At 35.8% G+C, this 18,193-nt stretch overlaps 2 protein-coding genes across 3 annotated transcripts in view; one reads left to right on the top strand and one right to left on the bottom strand.

Annotated features, from left to right (window-relative positions):
* The first annotated feature begins 5,782 nt into the window (after window positions 1-5,782).
* The window catches only part of LOC136027116 (testisin-like), a 49,110-nt gene continuing 36,699 nt past the window's right edge, over window positions 5,783-18,193 (top strand). Inside the window, exon 1 of one of the 2 annotated variants that reach the window (XM_065704069.1) lies at window positions 5,783-5,968. Coding sequence is in view for 1 of the 2 variants with exons in the window: in XM_065704068.1 (XP_065560140.1) it covers window positions 7,725-7,734 (10 nt within the window). In the remaining variant the exon portion in view is untranslated. Of the gene's footprint in view, window positions 5,969-7,709; window positions 7,735-18,193 lie in introns of those variants that run through there. The other variant, XM_065704068.1, reaches the window with a different exon arrangement.
* LOC136027115 (actin, clone 302-like) lies at window positions 14,866-16,679 on the bottom strand. Its single transcript, XM_065704066.1, has one exon. It carries the CDS (start codon window positions 16,651-16,653, stop codon window positions 15,526-15,528), a length of 1,128 nt encoding a protein of 375 aa, XP_065560138.1. The 5' UTR covers window positions 16,654-16,679; the 3' UTR covers window positions 14,866-15,525.

Here is an 18,193-nt window from a genome sequence, read left to right as displayed (position 1 = left end):
AATCACCCGCTCATAAGTTAAAAATACTTCCTTTTTTCTATTTTTTGCGAATTAACCGGTCCCCCCCCCAGATGGTCAAATCGGGAAAACGACTATTTCTAATTTAATCTGGTCCGGTCCCTGATACGCTTGCCAAATTTCATCGTCCTAGCTTACCTGGAAGTGCCTAAAGTAGTAAAACCGGGACCGACAGAATTGGCGATTGCTATATGTCACTTGGTTAATACCAAGTGCCATAAAAAACCAAAGGTCCTCTATGAAGTTCAGGCTTTAAAATAGTGAAATGGGTGACACTGACTGCTTCCTTTGAACGTGAAAGTTTATTACGAAAGCATAGTCATATTGACTTTTATATACCGAAGCCAAGTCATATTGCTTCGATATATTGATTTTGTTTTTCAAAGTGTGAATAAGGTAACCCCTGAGTACTTTTATGATTTTTTTTTTTAAAACTAACTCGCTTTATCACCCTTATTTTGCCCGAAATTTGGAGGATTTGACTCACGAGAGAAGAAATACAACGAGAGCAGGATTTGTTCTCAGGAACATAGGTGTTAGCGTCTGGAATGACCTTCCAGTATCGGTCAGAGCGGCAGTAAGTCTGGCATCATTCAAGAGTTTGGTTAAACTCCATTTTTTAAAAAGGAGAGAAGTGTGATAAGAGGAAAGGGTATTTATTTATTTAGTATTTAATATTAATTATTTTGTTTTTTTACCCCCCCCCCCAAAGATTTTTTTTTCTTTCTTCAAAATCATTTGAAGAAATGATTTAGCAGATTCATGGTGGTTAGAATTGCGGCCACAGTCAGGACTCTTTTGTCTTAAGAGTGGCCGTTAATGGTAAATTCTTTGTTTAATTTATATGTTTTGGATGAAAATAAAAAATATCTATCTATATAAAAGAAAAGAAAACATGAAAGAAACTAGAACCGATGAAAAATTAAGATTTCTGTTACTGTTTCCAGTCCTATTGATTTTCTGTTTTTTCTTTAATTTAACACATTCAAATTTTAAGAATTTCATTCAAACTGTAATTTTACACTATAAGAGACTTGCAAGTGCATTGGCAAGGGAGCAGTTAGATAGAGCCACTGAAGTGTCTTTATTGGTTGAAAAATTCCGGGATTTGAAAGCCAAGCTTTCGAAGGTATGTTCTAGAAAAGCGAAGGAAGTAATTGAAAATTATGAGGTATAATGATCACTGACTCTTATATATCCTATGTGACCGCCTCAAAAATAAAGGTATCTGTATATCACACTTTGTGACTGATCGTCGCTCGAGTTTATTTTTATTTAAATAAAAATATCAAGCTTTTGAACTGCAGGTAAGAAGCGACATAGGAAGCTGAGGAATAATAGTGACTCTGGAATAGTTCTATCGGTGTCAGTGTCGCCACCTAAATATTATTTCTGTCAAAAACTACTACAAAATTTGCCCAATGTTTACATATAGTATTTGTTATTGGGAAGTATGCACATATTTCTCGGGAGATGAAGTGGAGTTATCTGCTGGCAGGATTTTCCACGGGGATAATTTTCGATGATAAGGGAAGCTTCCAGGAATTTAGTTTTTCAATGAGAATTTTACGCTGGAGAAATTTGCTTGAATTGACAACTTGCATGCAAACAACGTCATTTGATTTTTTTTCCGAAATCCCCTGCATATTTCAAGGTTTGAGGGTTGAATATTTGAAGGTTAAGGAAGAAGGTTTTCACCTTCACACCCTTAGCCTTAATTGTAGTATTGGTCACAGTAGTAGTAAGAGGTGGCGTTTCGAACAGAGTGGGGTGGAGGAGAAGCGTAAAAGACATTCTAGGACCACTGGGCCGATACGATCACCCCTGGAAAAAAAGAACACGCATTCGTGATTTGCCTTCTGGCCAAAAATACAAAATTCCGTATTTTTTTAGATAGGAACTTGAAATTTCTGCATAGGCCTAAATTTCCCAATTATATTTGAAAAGACTTAGTCAGGTTTTAGGTTTCAATTTTGGCAGCCCTTTTCTTGCCCCCTTAAAATTATGGGTCAAGTTTCAATGTTTTTAATTCTGTAGGGCTCTAACAGCCAAAATTGTAATTTATATTGTTGCTGGCGATTTTCTTTTTTACTAACTTAAAGATAAGAAAAAACAATTTTAATATTAACTACTCCATTATTCAACCAAGTTGTTCTTTGGAGAAAAAGAGTTATGACACCAAACAGGGTCAGTGTTGCGATTCCCTGGGCATTGAGATAGCTCTATGACCAATACTGTACCTTTAGAATCAGAATTTTATCCTGCAGCAAAATTTTGCATTAATTTCAGTTGTAATGTTACTCTTTGACTCCCCCCCCCCCGACTAACAGACAAATATATACCCAAAATAATATAAAGAAAGGGATTGCCATTGTTTTGACAAATCGTTAAATTAGTTTTAAAAAAAGAGTGACAATTAGGAAACTCACCTTAAATATACAATTCAAGGTATATATTTAACCATTTGGGGGTAGGGTGTGGGTTATTTAACTTTCCAAACAAAATGAATGTTATATTTTGATTTGGAATAAAACTTCACTTCTAAAGGTATGTCTATTTCTTAGGTATCTCAAACAGTGAATACAAAAATTTACCCGAAAAAGTAATATTTCCGGAAAATACCTTTTCTTAATTCAGGACCAAGCAAAACACAAGAAGGTTTATAGAATTAAATGACAGAAGTTCAAGAATTTTTATTATTGTTAATTAAAGGTTATTTTTTATCATACTTAAAAGATAAGAAAGCAAGTTTTAATATTACAAATTTTAAATCCCAATTTTTTCTTCTTTCAGGAAAGCAGCTTTAGCGTAATTTGAAAAAAAAAAAAAAACAAAAAAAAAACAAAAACAAGTAATCAACTCAAAAATAGAAACGTAATGAATTCCTTGTTTAAACTTTTAGAATTTTGATTGGAATCAACGAACAGTTCTTTTTTCGAATTTGAAGACAAGGAAAAATAGCTTTGATATAAGAATCTCTTTAATTAGAAATAATCTTTACATCAGAAAGCACTAACAGTTTCTTTTCTTGAGCAAAGGAATTGTACCCTTTCTTAGAGAAAAACAAAACAAAAACCTCTGTTCATCTTGCGTCTATATTAAAATTCAAAAAGCTGATTGAAAAAACTGATTGAAGACACTTAGTCTAACTGATTGAACAGTATGAATGTGAAGTAACACCTGCTGAATAACCCCAATCAAATTGGTTACTCAAATTTACAATATTTCGCGTCAAGTTTTGCGAAGTTAAAGGATTGCTTCTTTATTTGTCAAAATAAAACCTAAGTACCAATTAAAACTTATGTTTTAAACTTAAGCTTTAAAGTTCTAAAACCTATAAGAATTATAGAGAATTTATATAGTGTTTTTATTTGCACTATGCAAATTAATTGGGATAAATTGTTAAACTTTGTATTTTAAAGACCCTAGGGATTTTAGAATAATAAAATTATTGTTATTATTGTACCCGATTATATTTCCGTCGAAAATGCCATTCGTTAGTCCTAAAATCAGTAAAAGCAAAAGTGAAACAACTTGTTTAACCCATTGTCTCATTTTCTCAGTACTGTGAATTGTCGATAAACTCTACTTATATTCAACCGCCAACATTGATAATCTACAATATTCAATATCGATATCGATATCAATATCAATATCGATACTATCGATATATTCAACCAAAAATACTAATCATCTACAGTATTCAACCAACAAAATAAATTCAATCGATAGATTATTCCCTTCTTTGCATAAGTATAGTCAATTTGTCCTATTCCGAGAGAACCTTGAAAGTTATTAGAGAAATTGAAATAATATTTGGATTGCAATTGAAAAGTATTGAAAACAGCCAATGATTAGCTCTGCTTCTATGATCGTGATATTTGGCATATATATTTATTTTGTGAAATATAATGCTTAATATGAAGTATTTAGCAGTTGCGTTAAGATCTGGCTACCCATTTGTAAGATAAAAATACCGTAATTTGTCTAATTTTTCCGAATTAACACCCACGCAATTCCCCCAATGAGAGCAGAATCAGTCCGTTTAATGTCAACAACTTATCTAGGACATGTTCTTATTCTTCCCACCAAGTTTCATCTCGATCTCTACACTCTGAGCGTTTTCCAAGATTTTCAGTTCCCCCTCCAACTCCCTCCAATGTCTCTGGATCCAGTTGGATTTAAAATGTGAGTTGGATTTTAAAATAAGAGATCTTAGCTACGAGGTCCTTCTAAATATCAAATTTCATTGAGATCCGACCACTCGTTCGTAAGTTAGGGTCAATGGGGTATTATGAGAAGGCCAGGTGGGGTTATACCACTTGCCATCCCCAAAGGCTGGCTCTACTTAATGCTTTCTTATGAAAACAAGAGATTCTCAGCAATTACATATATGACTCAAATCTTAAGAATTTGTTTTATAAAGCGCCTAAAATTTCACCACTGGCCTTGAGATATAAATGTCTACAAAATCGTCATTGAGGGATGCGGACTTATAAACAATAAAATGAAAAACAATATTTCCTTTGAACTGAAATCAAGGAGTAACATTAAAACTTAAATCGAACAGAAATTGTACCGTTTACAAGGGGTCGCCCCACCTCAATCCCTCGCCATTTATGCTAAAGTTTTTGAGTTATTAAAAAGCGTATTGTTCTAATTAACAAAACATGTGTTTCAGGAGTCATTCTTAAGCAATTGGAGCAAAAAGTCAAACTTCAGCGTAAAGAGTAAGATATTGAGGAGGGGTAGCCCACTCTAAAAAATTCTCTATAAAACTCTCCACCATAATAATTAGCTTCCTATAAAATGTCTCGAAGATAAATTGGAGCCATGATGCATCCTATTCCCCCCCCCCCCAAAAAAAAGCAATTCTATAAATTCTCCAAACTTTGACAATTACTCATAAAATGTTCTGCGTCTCTCCTATATTCTCAACAAAGGGTGCAAGTAGACCAGCCTCCCGGCCATTTTCATCATAAGAATCCAAGTGTGCCCTACGCTATGGCACAAAATTTGCAAACACCTACCGTCAATGCCTTAGGACGCTCTACGGTAGTTTCAGTATAAACTGAAATTCCTCTCAAAACATTACTTTAATCTGGTTATAAAATCATAGGCTGCTTTAATCTACTGGTGGTAAAGAGCCAAATCCAACATGCCAAGGAAATCATTAGGTTTGCAATGAGGACCCTGGTTATTATTCCATGCCCATGTGAAGCCAGCTTCTTCCGGCGTGGCTTTAATCTGTTTTGGCCACCTCGCCTTTTTAAAAGATTACAACAAGTTATTGTGAGCCGCCTTCACTAGACGGTTATCGAGCAAATGTAATATCTGTAACAAAAATTTGATCATCTTGATAATGCTCTTATGACACAAATTTGGTAAACCCAGGTCACCTTTAAGATCCAAACTGCTTTCAAGCCGACTACTTTTTTAAAATACATACAGTGCAGAGACTTCCAATTGTCTCATTGTAGTGGCCCCCCACAATAAAATCATGAAACGCTGCCAAAAACCTAATAAGATGAAGAAAGGCTGAAACAGAAAATTTAAAGAAAGCGAGAACTTTAAGGGAAACAATCATGAAAGAAGTTGTAACTCAGTTAATACATTTGTGCATCTTAAATTCAGTAAGTCAGAGAGGCAAGAAATGTCCTCAACAAATTGTTTTAGCCTTAAATATTCTAAAGAAATTTGGCTCCTCGTTACAAGGAGTATCATTAAATTAAGCTTTTCAATACTTTCATTACAGCTGTGGCCAGGCCTCCCTCCTTAACCAGGTATGGCTTGAATGTGTAGTTTTATCGTTGGACGACACAACAGGTTCCAATTTGATCTGCAGTTGGTCTTTATCCGCCAAGACCAAGATGTAAACTGGTACGCGTAGACATTCCAAGGGAGAAGGTTGGGCGGTGCTTTCGGTAGCAATGACAAACCCTATGTGATGGTAAGGCTTTATTTGTAGTTTTTCCATTGAACAGCTCTAGTTTAGAAGAGAAAACTCCTACAAAGCCAGAGATTTAATTTTATTCAAGATTTAAAACAAAAATGGTACTGATAATGGGTGCTTGTGAAGCGAACATTAAGCTAAATCTTCCTTTAGTAATGGAGCATGGTGAATATACAGGAGCATTGTGAATAGAGCATCTGTAGGGGCACTATGATTGGATTTGAATCTAAAGTAGTCTATACTGTTGTCCTGTGATTGTGTTTAAGCACCATCTATAACTCAAATCACGGAAAGCAGTTAATAGACCTGAAAAAGAACAGAACAAAAAATGAAAATCTTGAAGCAAAGAGTTCAAAAAAAGAATAACTAAAGTCTAATAAAGAATAGACAAATAAAAAGAATCAATGATGAGGAATAAAAAAATAACGAATACCTAAAATTAACCCGACTACCAAGAAGGCAGATCAAGCAGAAGCATTCAAAGGTATTAAATCTTGGGCCAAAACTGACCTTAGTGAACCTACTTCTAACCTTATGGTTTTGAACTGCTTTGCTTAATTACTTGCGTTTCAAGCTTGTCTAACTTAGTTTAGTTTTACTTACAAAAAAATACCAAATTTATAGTTTTACTTACAAAAAAATACCAAATTTGAGCACTTTATATATTTGGCATGCTTGTTGTCATAGTGTTGTATTTACATTTAAATGAAACTACTATAATGTTTCATCTATTTCTTTACTTTTAATTAATGTAAAAACTTTTCTAGATTTATAGCATTGTCTATCTTTTGCTATAGCTATCAGGAAAGTTATAGCTTCAAGAGCCCCAATACTATGTGGTTTTTTTCGCTCATTTTCAACTGGTTTTTCAAAGGCGTTCCTTATTTTCAAAGTTGACGCCCGCTAAGGGTAAATCTACCAAACTGCATCTGGAGATCTTTTGCATTGAAAATTGAGCTCCAGAATTTTCCTCATTTTTAAGACACATATGGCAGTGAAAGTTTCCATTTAACCAACTTAAAATCAAGTTCCACTCTTAGTGTTTTTGGTAATTTAAGGTCCATTTAGCCGCAAAGTCGAATTCATTACTTTTCATCCTCTCAAAACTTGAAATCCCAAAGTGGCTGGATCTAGTCCTGGCATCGACGGCTATTGTGTTGCGAGAGCAACACTTTGGTTTTGTCCCGTTTTTTTTTTTCTATGCCGCCGATCTCGGCTTATTCCTGGACACTGGTAAGTGTCTAACCTGTGCGGTTTTTACGGAAAGTGTGGACCTCAGGCTGGATTGATGAATATGGCATTACATTTTGGAAAGCTCCGCAGAACTCTTGCCTAGGGACAAAAAAGATGGTTTTCGCTTGTCCATGAGCCAGAGACTATGGTGTGCTAAGTGAAGTGGAGTTATATAGCCTATATCAGAGAGAAGTATCTGAAGTTGTGCAAGCTTTCGTTTCATCAAACCATGCTTCTGCTTTCGAGTGGAAAGCTCCGTTCTAGCAGGCAAGCAGGTAGGCACCACTTTCAAATGGAAGATGGACTAAAATCTATAAGTGTTAAATATATGCGGCAGATACCCGGCTCCACAGCTAATACATCTTCTTCGAGTGATAAATAGAAAAATTGACAGAAGCAAAAACGCGGCATTTTCCCACGGGTCTGAAAGTACTGCCATCTATTGTTGCTACCCATTTCTGTTCGTGATTTCAACTGATTTTATCATTAGGTTTTTCGGACATGGGATTGCGGTAGAGAAATGGTTTCAGGTGTGCTTTATAAACTTTAAAAGTTCTCTCATTGCTAAAGAAATTGGAGCTTATCCTCCACTCCTTTCTAAGTGGTGACGTTAGAAAGTTGGCCAATGGCAAAAAAAAAACAACTTCAGAACTAAGACAGATAGAATTTTTTATTCGACGGCAATTGAATATATATATATATAAATACTAGATATGAAAAAGGACATACAATTTGGACTAATCGCTTTCTGGAATGTTTCTTTGATATTTCTTCTTTAACTTTTTCTCTGACTGATAAAACTTTAGGGAATCAGCTCAAATATCAATTCCTGAAACTTGGCGCTTAATCCATTAAACTCAGTCACTTTCTTTAAAATTTTCCTGAAATCTTGTCAGTGGCGTCAATTCACAAAAATTAGGGGGAGGGGGAAAATATTATTTTGTTTTTAATTTTTTCCATGAATATACAAAAAAGGGTATTTTTCAATGACAATACCCAGAATATATATATTTTAAAATCTAGATGGGAAGGGCATACAAATCAGGAGAAAGGAAGGAGGAGCACCCCTCCCCCCATAGAAGCCATTGAAACTTGTCACTGCATGACTTAGTAAGGAGATCAGCAAAAATTGACGTGTACCATCACATATTACCTACCATCTGTCTGGAATTAATTTTGCCGAAAATCCTCTATGCACTCTCTGTATCTGTTTGGCTTTCCATAATGGCTAATAATAGCTTACAGGCATTATTCTTCAATTTAAAAGTTTGTCTGATCTACAAGTACACTAATATCATCTGTTAAAAGTTCAACTACTATGTCTAAGCTGTTTGATTCATTCATTACTATACATTTCTGATTATCATGGCTTACTACGGATCCCTGAAACTAATAATAACTATTAGCATTAAAACAAAGAAAAAAAAAGTTAAGGTAAATAAAGAAAGAGAAACTGTCAAAAGACAAAACGAAACTAGAAAAATCACTCCCAAAAAAGTAGACAACTTAAACAAATCTTTGAAATTACAAATTTACTCAAATTTGCTTTTCATCCAGATTTGTCAAATTGCTCTGGCACATTACGAGAGGATTAAGATGTAGACATTTGATTTTCTTTATGTATTGACTTCCAGTGGAACTTTTTTTTCACTTCCCAACCTGTAAATTATTTACAAGGACAAGAATTTATAAGGGCAGTGCAAGTTTATCCTAAAGAATCACTAGAAACCAGAGAACAAAGAAAAATTAATAGATATAGACCAAAATAAATCATTGAGAGCGTCATAATAATGTGAGCGTGCTTTGTTGCCAACATCAATATCAAAGCAATAAAACATTGCAGAATGTAGTATTTGATTTAGTTCGAATGCCTGAATCTTTCCTGAGTTTTTATGTTTATTTTGTGCTATATCAGTGGACACTATGGACCTAAGAGAGTTTTTACTTGTAGAATGATATCTTTTTATATATAAAAAAAATCAAACATTAATACATAAATGTATCTATAATAGATATTAATAGATAAAGACAAGGGGAAGGCATAACACAAAAAAGTAGCCTGTCCCAAAAATGACAACAACCACTTCCTAATTCTTAAGCAAGATGCTCCTGTCCATTACATATGATTTTACATTTAATTCTTTACATTTTTAAAATGAATTTTGCATGCTTTTTTGACAAAGAAAAAGTAGAAATTACAAAATAGAAATTGACTAATAAATCTACCCCAGAAACATGAATCTACCCCAGAAACAAGGGGAGAGCCTAAAACTTTGTATAGCAGAGGTTTCAATAGATTCCATGAAGAGATTGGCCAACAAAGGGGAGAGAGATGCCCCCATAGCCAAACCAAACACCTGTTTGTAAAATTCACCTCTAAATTGTACCTCTAATTGTAAATTGACAATTGTATTTATTATTATTGGTGGTGGTTTTATTTGTTTTTAGTTTAGTGGGCTTTTTCTTTTTATCTCGTGCTGAGGACACCTAGTTTGGATACAGGCGAAATATCCGCGTTGTTTTAGTCTTTCCTCTCTACTGGCCGTAGTCTCGTTTGAGGTTTTTTGTGGAGTTTTATCTGTCTTTTTGTTTATTTTTGTTCAGGTCAAGGGACTATAAGTTTCCTATTTAGCTATTTCAGACAAGGCGGTCTGAAACCCACGAGCTGACGTGAATTATGTGTCTGGCTGATAAGTGGCAGCAGTTGGATATTGGAAAAAAGTCTTACAACTTAATATCTTTGATTTGTCTGGGGAATTTGGTTTGAGTAGTGTCTAAGGTGCTTTGGACCGAAACAGAAGCAGGTTAGGTCTTAGCACAGTAGAGAAGAACTTGGTTTACAGTGGTGTTGCATATACGCATCTTTGTTTTGAGCGTAATGCCGGGCTTTGATCAGACAGAGCGAGACAGTTGGACCATTGTTGAGGCCGCCTTTGCGATTCAGGACATACATTCAGCTTCGATAGATCTGTTGTCCCTGATGAAGAGGCCAAGATACGTGAACAGTTACACAACTTCAACCGTATTTTTCACTATATTGAATACAGATGAGTACAGATTGCGTCTGCCGGGCCAATAATCATTAGCATAGTCTTTTGCCCGCTGATTTTCAGGCCCAGTTTAAATACTTCTTCCAAATGTATGGTAATGGCTTCTCCGAGTTCAGCTGATGAGTTGTATACCAAAGCAATATCATCTGCGAAGTCAGAAAAAACTTAGGACTCGGTCACCAATCTGCAGTCAAGAATAGAGACGATTGGTGGTTCTTTCCATGGCGTATTCGATGAAGACATTGAAAGTTTGTAGGCTGGTGGTGGTACATCCTTGCCTCACATTTACTTCGAATAAAGCAGAATAGCTGTAACTTGTGTCAGCACAAATTATGGATTCTCGAATCTCTTAGTACTTGTTTCAAAGATTATATTACTGGTTTCATCGGGAAATATATTTATCCCAAGTTAGAAATAAGAAGGAGTGAAATTTTCAAAGTGAAGAAGGTTTTAAGAGGATTTAGGACTCCATACCACCCTACTCCTTGGTAAGGTGTAAATGTCTTCATTTGTAACATGTTAAAACGTTTCATTATCCGAATTGCAGCAATAGCTAGTAACCTAGTAGGGCACAATCCCATCCCATAGTAAAAAAATTAAATAGCCAATAACTACAAAAAAAAATCTAGGTTGCAGTGGTGGCTAGCAACTTGGTAAGAGACGACCACATCCAATACAAAAATGTAATGGCCGATAACTCAGATCAAATCAAAGATGATTTATCAGGCCGATAAATCAGTGTCGGATCAAACCAAAAAGTACACTATTAGAACTACCTTTTCCGAAACCTTTGTGTAGGAAATTTAAAATCCCTTTGCTTGAATAACGAGGAAAATCCATTTGCTTGAAAAACCAGATAAGTTGCTTGAGCTACGATATTCTGCACCGATGGCATCTTTGTTTTCTTTTTTTTTTTCTGCAGCAAGCAGGGACGAATAATTTCCTCAAAGAGATAATTATCGGACCTTTCAACTACGTTGAACAAAATGGGTAAAAACCAAAAAAAACTAAAAAGAAAAAAAGGGGAAAAATAAAAAAATTTATTTAATCATATACCATTCCAAAAACGAATGTATATACAGACCGGGACACCGGGATACAAATGACGACCGGGACACAGAATATAAATGATGACCGGGACACAGGGACAAAACTACAACGGGGACGACGGGGGGCACAGGGGAATATATAAATGACGACGGGGACACAGGGAATGTTCGATTAGCAATCACCATCAACAAAGCTCAAGGGCAATCATTAGAATCATGAGGTATAACTAAAAAAACTAAGAAAAAGGTAAAAAACTAAAAACTAAAAAAAAGACCAATTCAAAAACGAATGTATATACAGACCGGGACACCGGGACACAAATGACGACCGGGACACCGGGACACAAGAAATATAAATGACGCCCGGGACACCCAAAGAGAAATCACAGACTGGGACACCGGGACACAAATGACGACCGGGACACAGGGAATATAAATGACGACCGGGACACAGGGACACAACTACAACGGGGACGCCGGGGGGCAGAGGGGGATATATAAATGACGACGGCAACACAGGGAATGGTTGATTAGCAATCACCATCAACAAAGCTCAAGGGCAATCATTAGAATCGTGAGGTATAGATCTGAATACGGATTGTTTTCCCATGGACCATTATATGTTGCATGTTCAAGAGTCGGTAAACCTGACAATCTATTTATATGCACAGACAATGGGACAGCAAAGAATGTTGTATACCGCTTGGGGGGGGGTGCGAGGTGCCCCCACCAACTAGTGTTGGGGTGGCGCTTTGCGGACACAGGGAATGTTCGATAAGCAATCACCATCAACAAAGCTCAAGGGCAATCATTAGAAAAATGTGGTGTAGATGTGAATACGGATTGTTTTTCCCATGAACAATTATATGTTGCATGTTCAAGAGTCGGTAAACCTGACAATCTGTTTATATGCACAGACAATGGGACAGCGAAGAATGTTGTATATTCGCAAGTTTTACGTACTTAAAAACATAAATATATATACTAGCTGTTGGTGGAAACCTCGTTGGTGGGGGTGCTTCGTGCCCCCCAAGCCCCCCGCGCACGTAAGTCGTTACGCACCATTGTAGTTGTGTCCCTGTGTCCCACCTGTGAATATAGAAAGATATTTATTTATATGTTTTTAACTACGTAAAACTTCCAAATATACAACATTCTTCGATGTCCCATTGTTTGTGCATATAAATAGATTGTCAGGTTTACCGACTCTTGAACATGCAACATATAATTGTCCATGGGAAAACAATCCGTATTCAGATCTATACCTGATTATTCTAATGATTGCCCTTTAGCTTTGTTGATGGTGATTGCTAATCGAACATTCCCTGTGTCCCCGTCGTCATTTATATAATGCCAAAAAACTTGCTGCTGATAGAGAAAGTCAGAAAAGAATGCGTGCTGAGGAATCAAAAGAACAGCAAAAACAGGCTTGAGGCTAATACAGAAAGAAAGAACAGAAAGCGTGCCATTCTCAGGCGAGAATCATAAATTTTTACAATTGTACTTCATCAGTGATAGAAATTCGGAATTTAATGCATTTATGATACGATAATGCATTGTGTCGATAACAACATTGGAGAAATTTTCTTTTTGGATGTGCCAGGAGGTACTGGTAAAACGTTTGTGATAAAACTGCTTTTGGCATGAATTCGATAAAAAAATGATATAGCGTTGGCAATTGCGTCGTCCGGAATAGCCGCAACATTGCTGCCTGGTGGAAGAACTGCTCATTCCGCTCTCCTGCAGACGAAATGAATGCTTGCCTGAAAAATTCTAATTTATGGGCACACGTAAAAACATTAAAATTAACTACAAAATGCGTGTCCGATTGCAAAACGATGACTCTGGTCAAACATTTTCAGATCAATTGCTGGCAATTGGAAACGGAAAGCTCCCAGTAGACTCAATTTCAGGACGTATACAACTACCTGCTGATTTCTGTAATTTAGTGACGTCCAAAAATGAATTGATTGAAAAAGTATTTCCGAATATTCTAAGAAATTATAAAAATAATAAATGGCTAAGTGAAAGAGCGATTCTCGCACCGAAAAATATAGACATCCACGAAATTAACAATATTGTTTTGACCAAGATTCGAGACCAGGCAGTCCTTTACAAGTCAGTCGACACAGTTTTGGAACCAAATGAAGCGGTTAATTATCCATCTGAATTTTTAAATTCCGTGGATCTTTCAGGGTTTCCACCACACGTGCTACAACTAAAAATAGGCGTACCAATAATACTTTTAAGAAGTATCAACCCACCAAAGCTTTACATTGGCACGTGACTTGCCGTAAAAAAAACAATGGAAAACCTAATAGAGGCCACAATCTTGACAGGGTCTTTTGAGGGTAAGGCTGTTCATATTCCTCGCATTCCCATGATTTCAACTGATCTGCCTTTTCAATTTAAAAGATTGCAATTCCCAATTCGATTAGCATTTGCAATCACCATTAACAAAGCTCAAGGTCAATCATTGGAAAAATGTGGTATAGATCTTAATACTGATTGTTTTTCCCATGGACAATTGTACGTTGCATGTTCGAGGGTCGGTAAACCTGACAATCTATTTATATGCAGCGACAATTTGACAGCGAAGAATGTTGTATATTCGCAAGTTTTACGCAGTTAATTTATATTGTATCTATCTATCTATATAAAAACGAGTTGTGTGTATGCATGTTTGTTTGTTTGTAAAAAGAGCGTTTGCATATGACGTCATTATTAGTAAATACAGCTTTGTATATGCACAGACAGTGGGAAAGCCAAGAATGTTGTATATTCGCAATTTTTACGTAGTTTGAAACACATATATAAATCTATCTATATTCACAGGTGGGACACAGGGACACAACTACAATGGCACGTAACTAATATGGCACGTAACGACTTACGCGCGCGGGGGGGGGGGGCTTGGGGGGGGCGCGAAGCACCACCCCAACAGCTAGTACCTGATAAAAATGTCGATAAGGGCTTATATGATATTGTGGTAAAAAATATGATACATGGACCTTGTGGTGCACTGAATGAAAAATCACCATGCATGGCCAAAAGAAGGTCCACAAAGCAATATCCTCGTTTTTGAATTGGTATATGATGAAATATTTTTTTTCTTTTTAGTTTTTTTTGGTTTTTACCTTTTTTTAGCTTTTTTTATTTTTATTTTTATTTTTTTAGTTTTCCTTTTCTCCTTTTTTTTCAGTTTTTTTCCTTTTTTTAGTTTTTTTTTCTTTTTTAGTTTTAGTCTACTTTTTTACCTTTTTTATTTTTTTAGTTTTTTTAGTTTTTTAGCTTTTTTACTTTTTTATTAGTTTTTAGTTTTTACCCTTTTTTTAATTTTTGTCTGTCTGTCTGTCTGTCTGTCCGCATATGACGTCTGAATTTTTTCATCGTCATTTATATATCCCCCTGTGCCCCCGGCATCCCCCTTGTAGTTGTGTCCCTGTGTCCCGGTCGTCATTTATATTCCCAATATCCCGGTCGTCATTTGTGTCCCAGTGTCCCGGTCTGCAATTTTGTCATTCGACAAACATGACGTCAGACGACAAACAACTTCATGACGACATACAGCTCAATCCTTATATTGACGTCAGTCGACAAACATGACGTCAGTCGACACACAAACATGATGTCAGTCGACAGACACACAAACAACTTATTTTTATATATATAAATAGATCTATCTATCTATATTCATAGGTGGAACACAGGGACACAACTACAATGGCGCGTAACAAATTACGCGTCCGGGGCTGCTTGGAGGGGGGGGCGAAGCGCCCCCACCAACTACGTGTTGGTCTGCCGCGGAGCGCCACACCAACAGCTAGTTCATTCTAAACAGGGACAATGAAAGTTTCGTCGTATATAGCTAAAACGTAATAAAGAACAAACCACGGCTTATAGTAACTAAAATTTCATAGTAAAGAACAAACTGCTACAACCGGTTGTAGCGTAACAATAGGAAATCTTCGTTACATAAAAATAATATAAATAGGATATCAATGTCAATTACACAACAGCGAAAACAATTAAAACCTCTAAAAAGAACTTAAAAGCGAAAAAAAGCTGTCATTCCTAGCTCATTAAGCAATGAAAACCACCATCTAAGTCAGTGTTAATCCACTATCTAAGTCAGGTTAAACATAAGATGATCTTATGTTTCAATAAAATTAATTTAACTAATATCACATTTGGTGGCGTGTTCACTATAGGGTGAGGCAAGTTAAAAGCATTTTCTGTGAACAATAGATGGTCCAGACTCATCGTATTCCTGTTTAGAAATCCACATCTCTTGGAATGTTGAGAGGGAAGCTAAGATAGATCCACCAATCCATACGGAGTATTTACGCTCAGGTGGGGCAATAACTTTAATCTTCATGGTGGCTGGTGCAAGAGCAGTAATTTCTTTTTGCATTCTGTCAGCAATGATAGGGTACATGGTAGAACCACCAGACAAAACGATGCTGGCATAGAGATCCTTTCTGATGTCGACATCACATTTCATAATACTCTTGTACGTAGTTTCGTGAATCCCACAAGATTCCATACCGAGAAAAGATGGCTGGAATAAGACTTCTGGGCATCTGAATCTCTCATTACCTATAGTGATGACCTGACCATCAGGCAGCACATAGCTCTGTTCAAGAGATGTTGAGCTGGCAGCAGTTGCCATCTCCTCTTCGAAATCCAAAGCAACATAACAGAGTTTTTCTTTGATATCTCGAACGATCTCTCTTTCGGCAGTTGTGGTAAAGGAATATCCTCGCTCAGTTAAAATTTTCATCAAGTAATCGGTCAAATCTCGACCAGCAAGATCCAATCTTTTAATCGCATGTTGAATGGCATAACCTTCGTAGATGGGTACAGTATGTGAAACACCATCGCCAGAGTCAAGAACAATACCAGTGGTTCTTCCAGATGCGTAGAGGGAAAGGACTGCTTGAATGGCAACATACATAGCAGGGGTGTTAAAAGTCTCAAACATTATTTGAGTCATTTTTTCTCTGTTGGCTTTTGGGTTAAGAGGAGCTTCGGTGAGTAAAACTGGGTGCTCTTCCGGGGCCACACGAAGTTCGTTGTAAAATGTATGATGCCAGATCTTTTCCATATCGTCCCAGTCTGTGACAATTCCATGCTCTACAGGATACTTAAGTCTCAAAATTCCCCTTTTTGCTTGAGCGTCATCACCTACATAAGTATCCTGGCTGCCTGAATTAATCATCACTCCCGTATGTTTTGGACGCCCAACCACAGCAGGAAACAAAGTTTTTGGATGATCATCTCCTGAAAATCCTGCTTTACAAATACCAGATCCATTATCAATAACAATTGCAGCAACTTCTTCTGTCATTTTATCTTATTTGTAATACTAATAATATCCACGTGTCGAGTAGCTAGAACCTAAGAAAAAACAAAACTAATTTTTAAATTTTCTGGTATTTTTATGGTGTGAATTAAAAATTTTAAATTATTGCTCACTGACCATAAATATTTTCCCTGTTTCCAGTTAAATAAAATTATGTTATATAAAATTTTCAGGAAATATTTTAGTTTCAGTTGACACATCAGATTTTTGTTAAAGCGACCCAAAAATTACTGCATTTTGTATAACTATGTCTGCATTCTTTTTATAATAGTAAAAATTCCATTTTGATTTTTATCGATAAAAAAGAACAGAAAATTAATTTAGAATTTTTTTCCACATGACAGGTTCCATAAAAAAAGTAAAGAGCTGAATTAACTGGAGATTTTGGTTTACTTCCACCAGTATTACAAAAGCCCACCAAAGATAAAACATATCAAAATTAATTAATAGTGGAAAAATGTCACAGCCTCGACCAAACAATTGACATGGAGAAATGACCTGGGATTAGAATGCAATACTTTAACTGTTAATTTTTGGCCATGCATTTTTTTCCATTTGGGAATAGAACAGTTACAACTGACCAATGAAACTAAACTGAGAGTAGAAACTTGAAAGACGTCAAAAGAGGCTTTGAAATTCATGGACAACTTTGCTTCTCACTTTTCTACTGGGACTAACCATCATGGTGGAATGAATATTGAATACACCGAAAAAACTCACGAATTTCAGCAAAATGTATATTAGAATTTTAACGAAAAAAACATAAGAGAGTATCAGGAAAAAATAACTAAAAATCTAGAAAACGTGGGGGGGGGGGCTAGGGGGGTCAGTTAAAAGTGTCACTGCTGTCAGAATATTATAACAGAATGCTAGAACAGTTAGAATAGAATGTCAGAACAGTTAGAATGCGACACAAGCGACAATGAAAAATCCAACTATGGAAGCCAGCTGCGTGGTGACCCTCCACGTGTTGCTGTGATTTCTCACAGCAACACGTGTCTGTAATTTCTCTTTGAGTGTCCCGGTCGCCATTTATATTCCCTGTGTCCCGGTCTGTATATACATTCGTTTTTGAATTCGTATATGATGAAATAAATTTTTTGTTTTTTTCCTTTTTTCTTTTTAGTTTTTTTTGGTTTTAACCTTTTTTTTTTAGCTTTCTTAGTTTTTTTTCTTTTTTCTTTTTAGTTTTTTTTTGTAGTTTCTACCTTTTTTAGTTTTTTTATTTTTATTTTTATTTTTTTTAGTTTTCTTTTTCTGCTTTATTTTTCAGTTTTTTTCTTTTTTTATTTTTTTTTCAGTTTTTAGTTTTTTTAGTTTTTTTTTATTAGTTTTTAGTTTTTTTCTTTTTAGTTTTTTTGTAGTTTTTACCTTTTTTTTTTAGTTTTAAGGTTCGAACCTGGAACCTCTCGGTCCTAGAGCCTGGAACATAACGCTTTACCAACTCAGCTACTTCGGCTTGAATACATTCGTTTTTGAATTGGTATATGATGAAATAATTCAGACGTCAAATGCGGACAGACAG

This window comes from Artemia franciscana, chromosome 5 (assembly GCF_032884065.1).
Source record: "Artemia franciscana chromosome 5, ASM3288406v1, whole genome shotgun sequence".
In the NCBI taxonomy this organism is placed as follows: Eukaryota; Metazoa; Arthropoda; class Branchiopoda; order Anostraca; family Artemiidae; genus Artemia; species Artemia franciscana.
The sequence above is the reverse complement of the archived record's forward strand: the minus strand, read 5'-3'. Positions and strand labels throughout refer to the sequence as shown.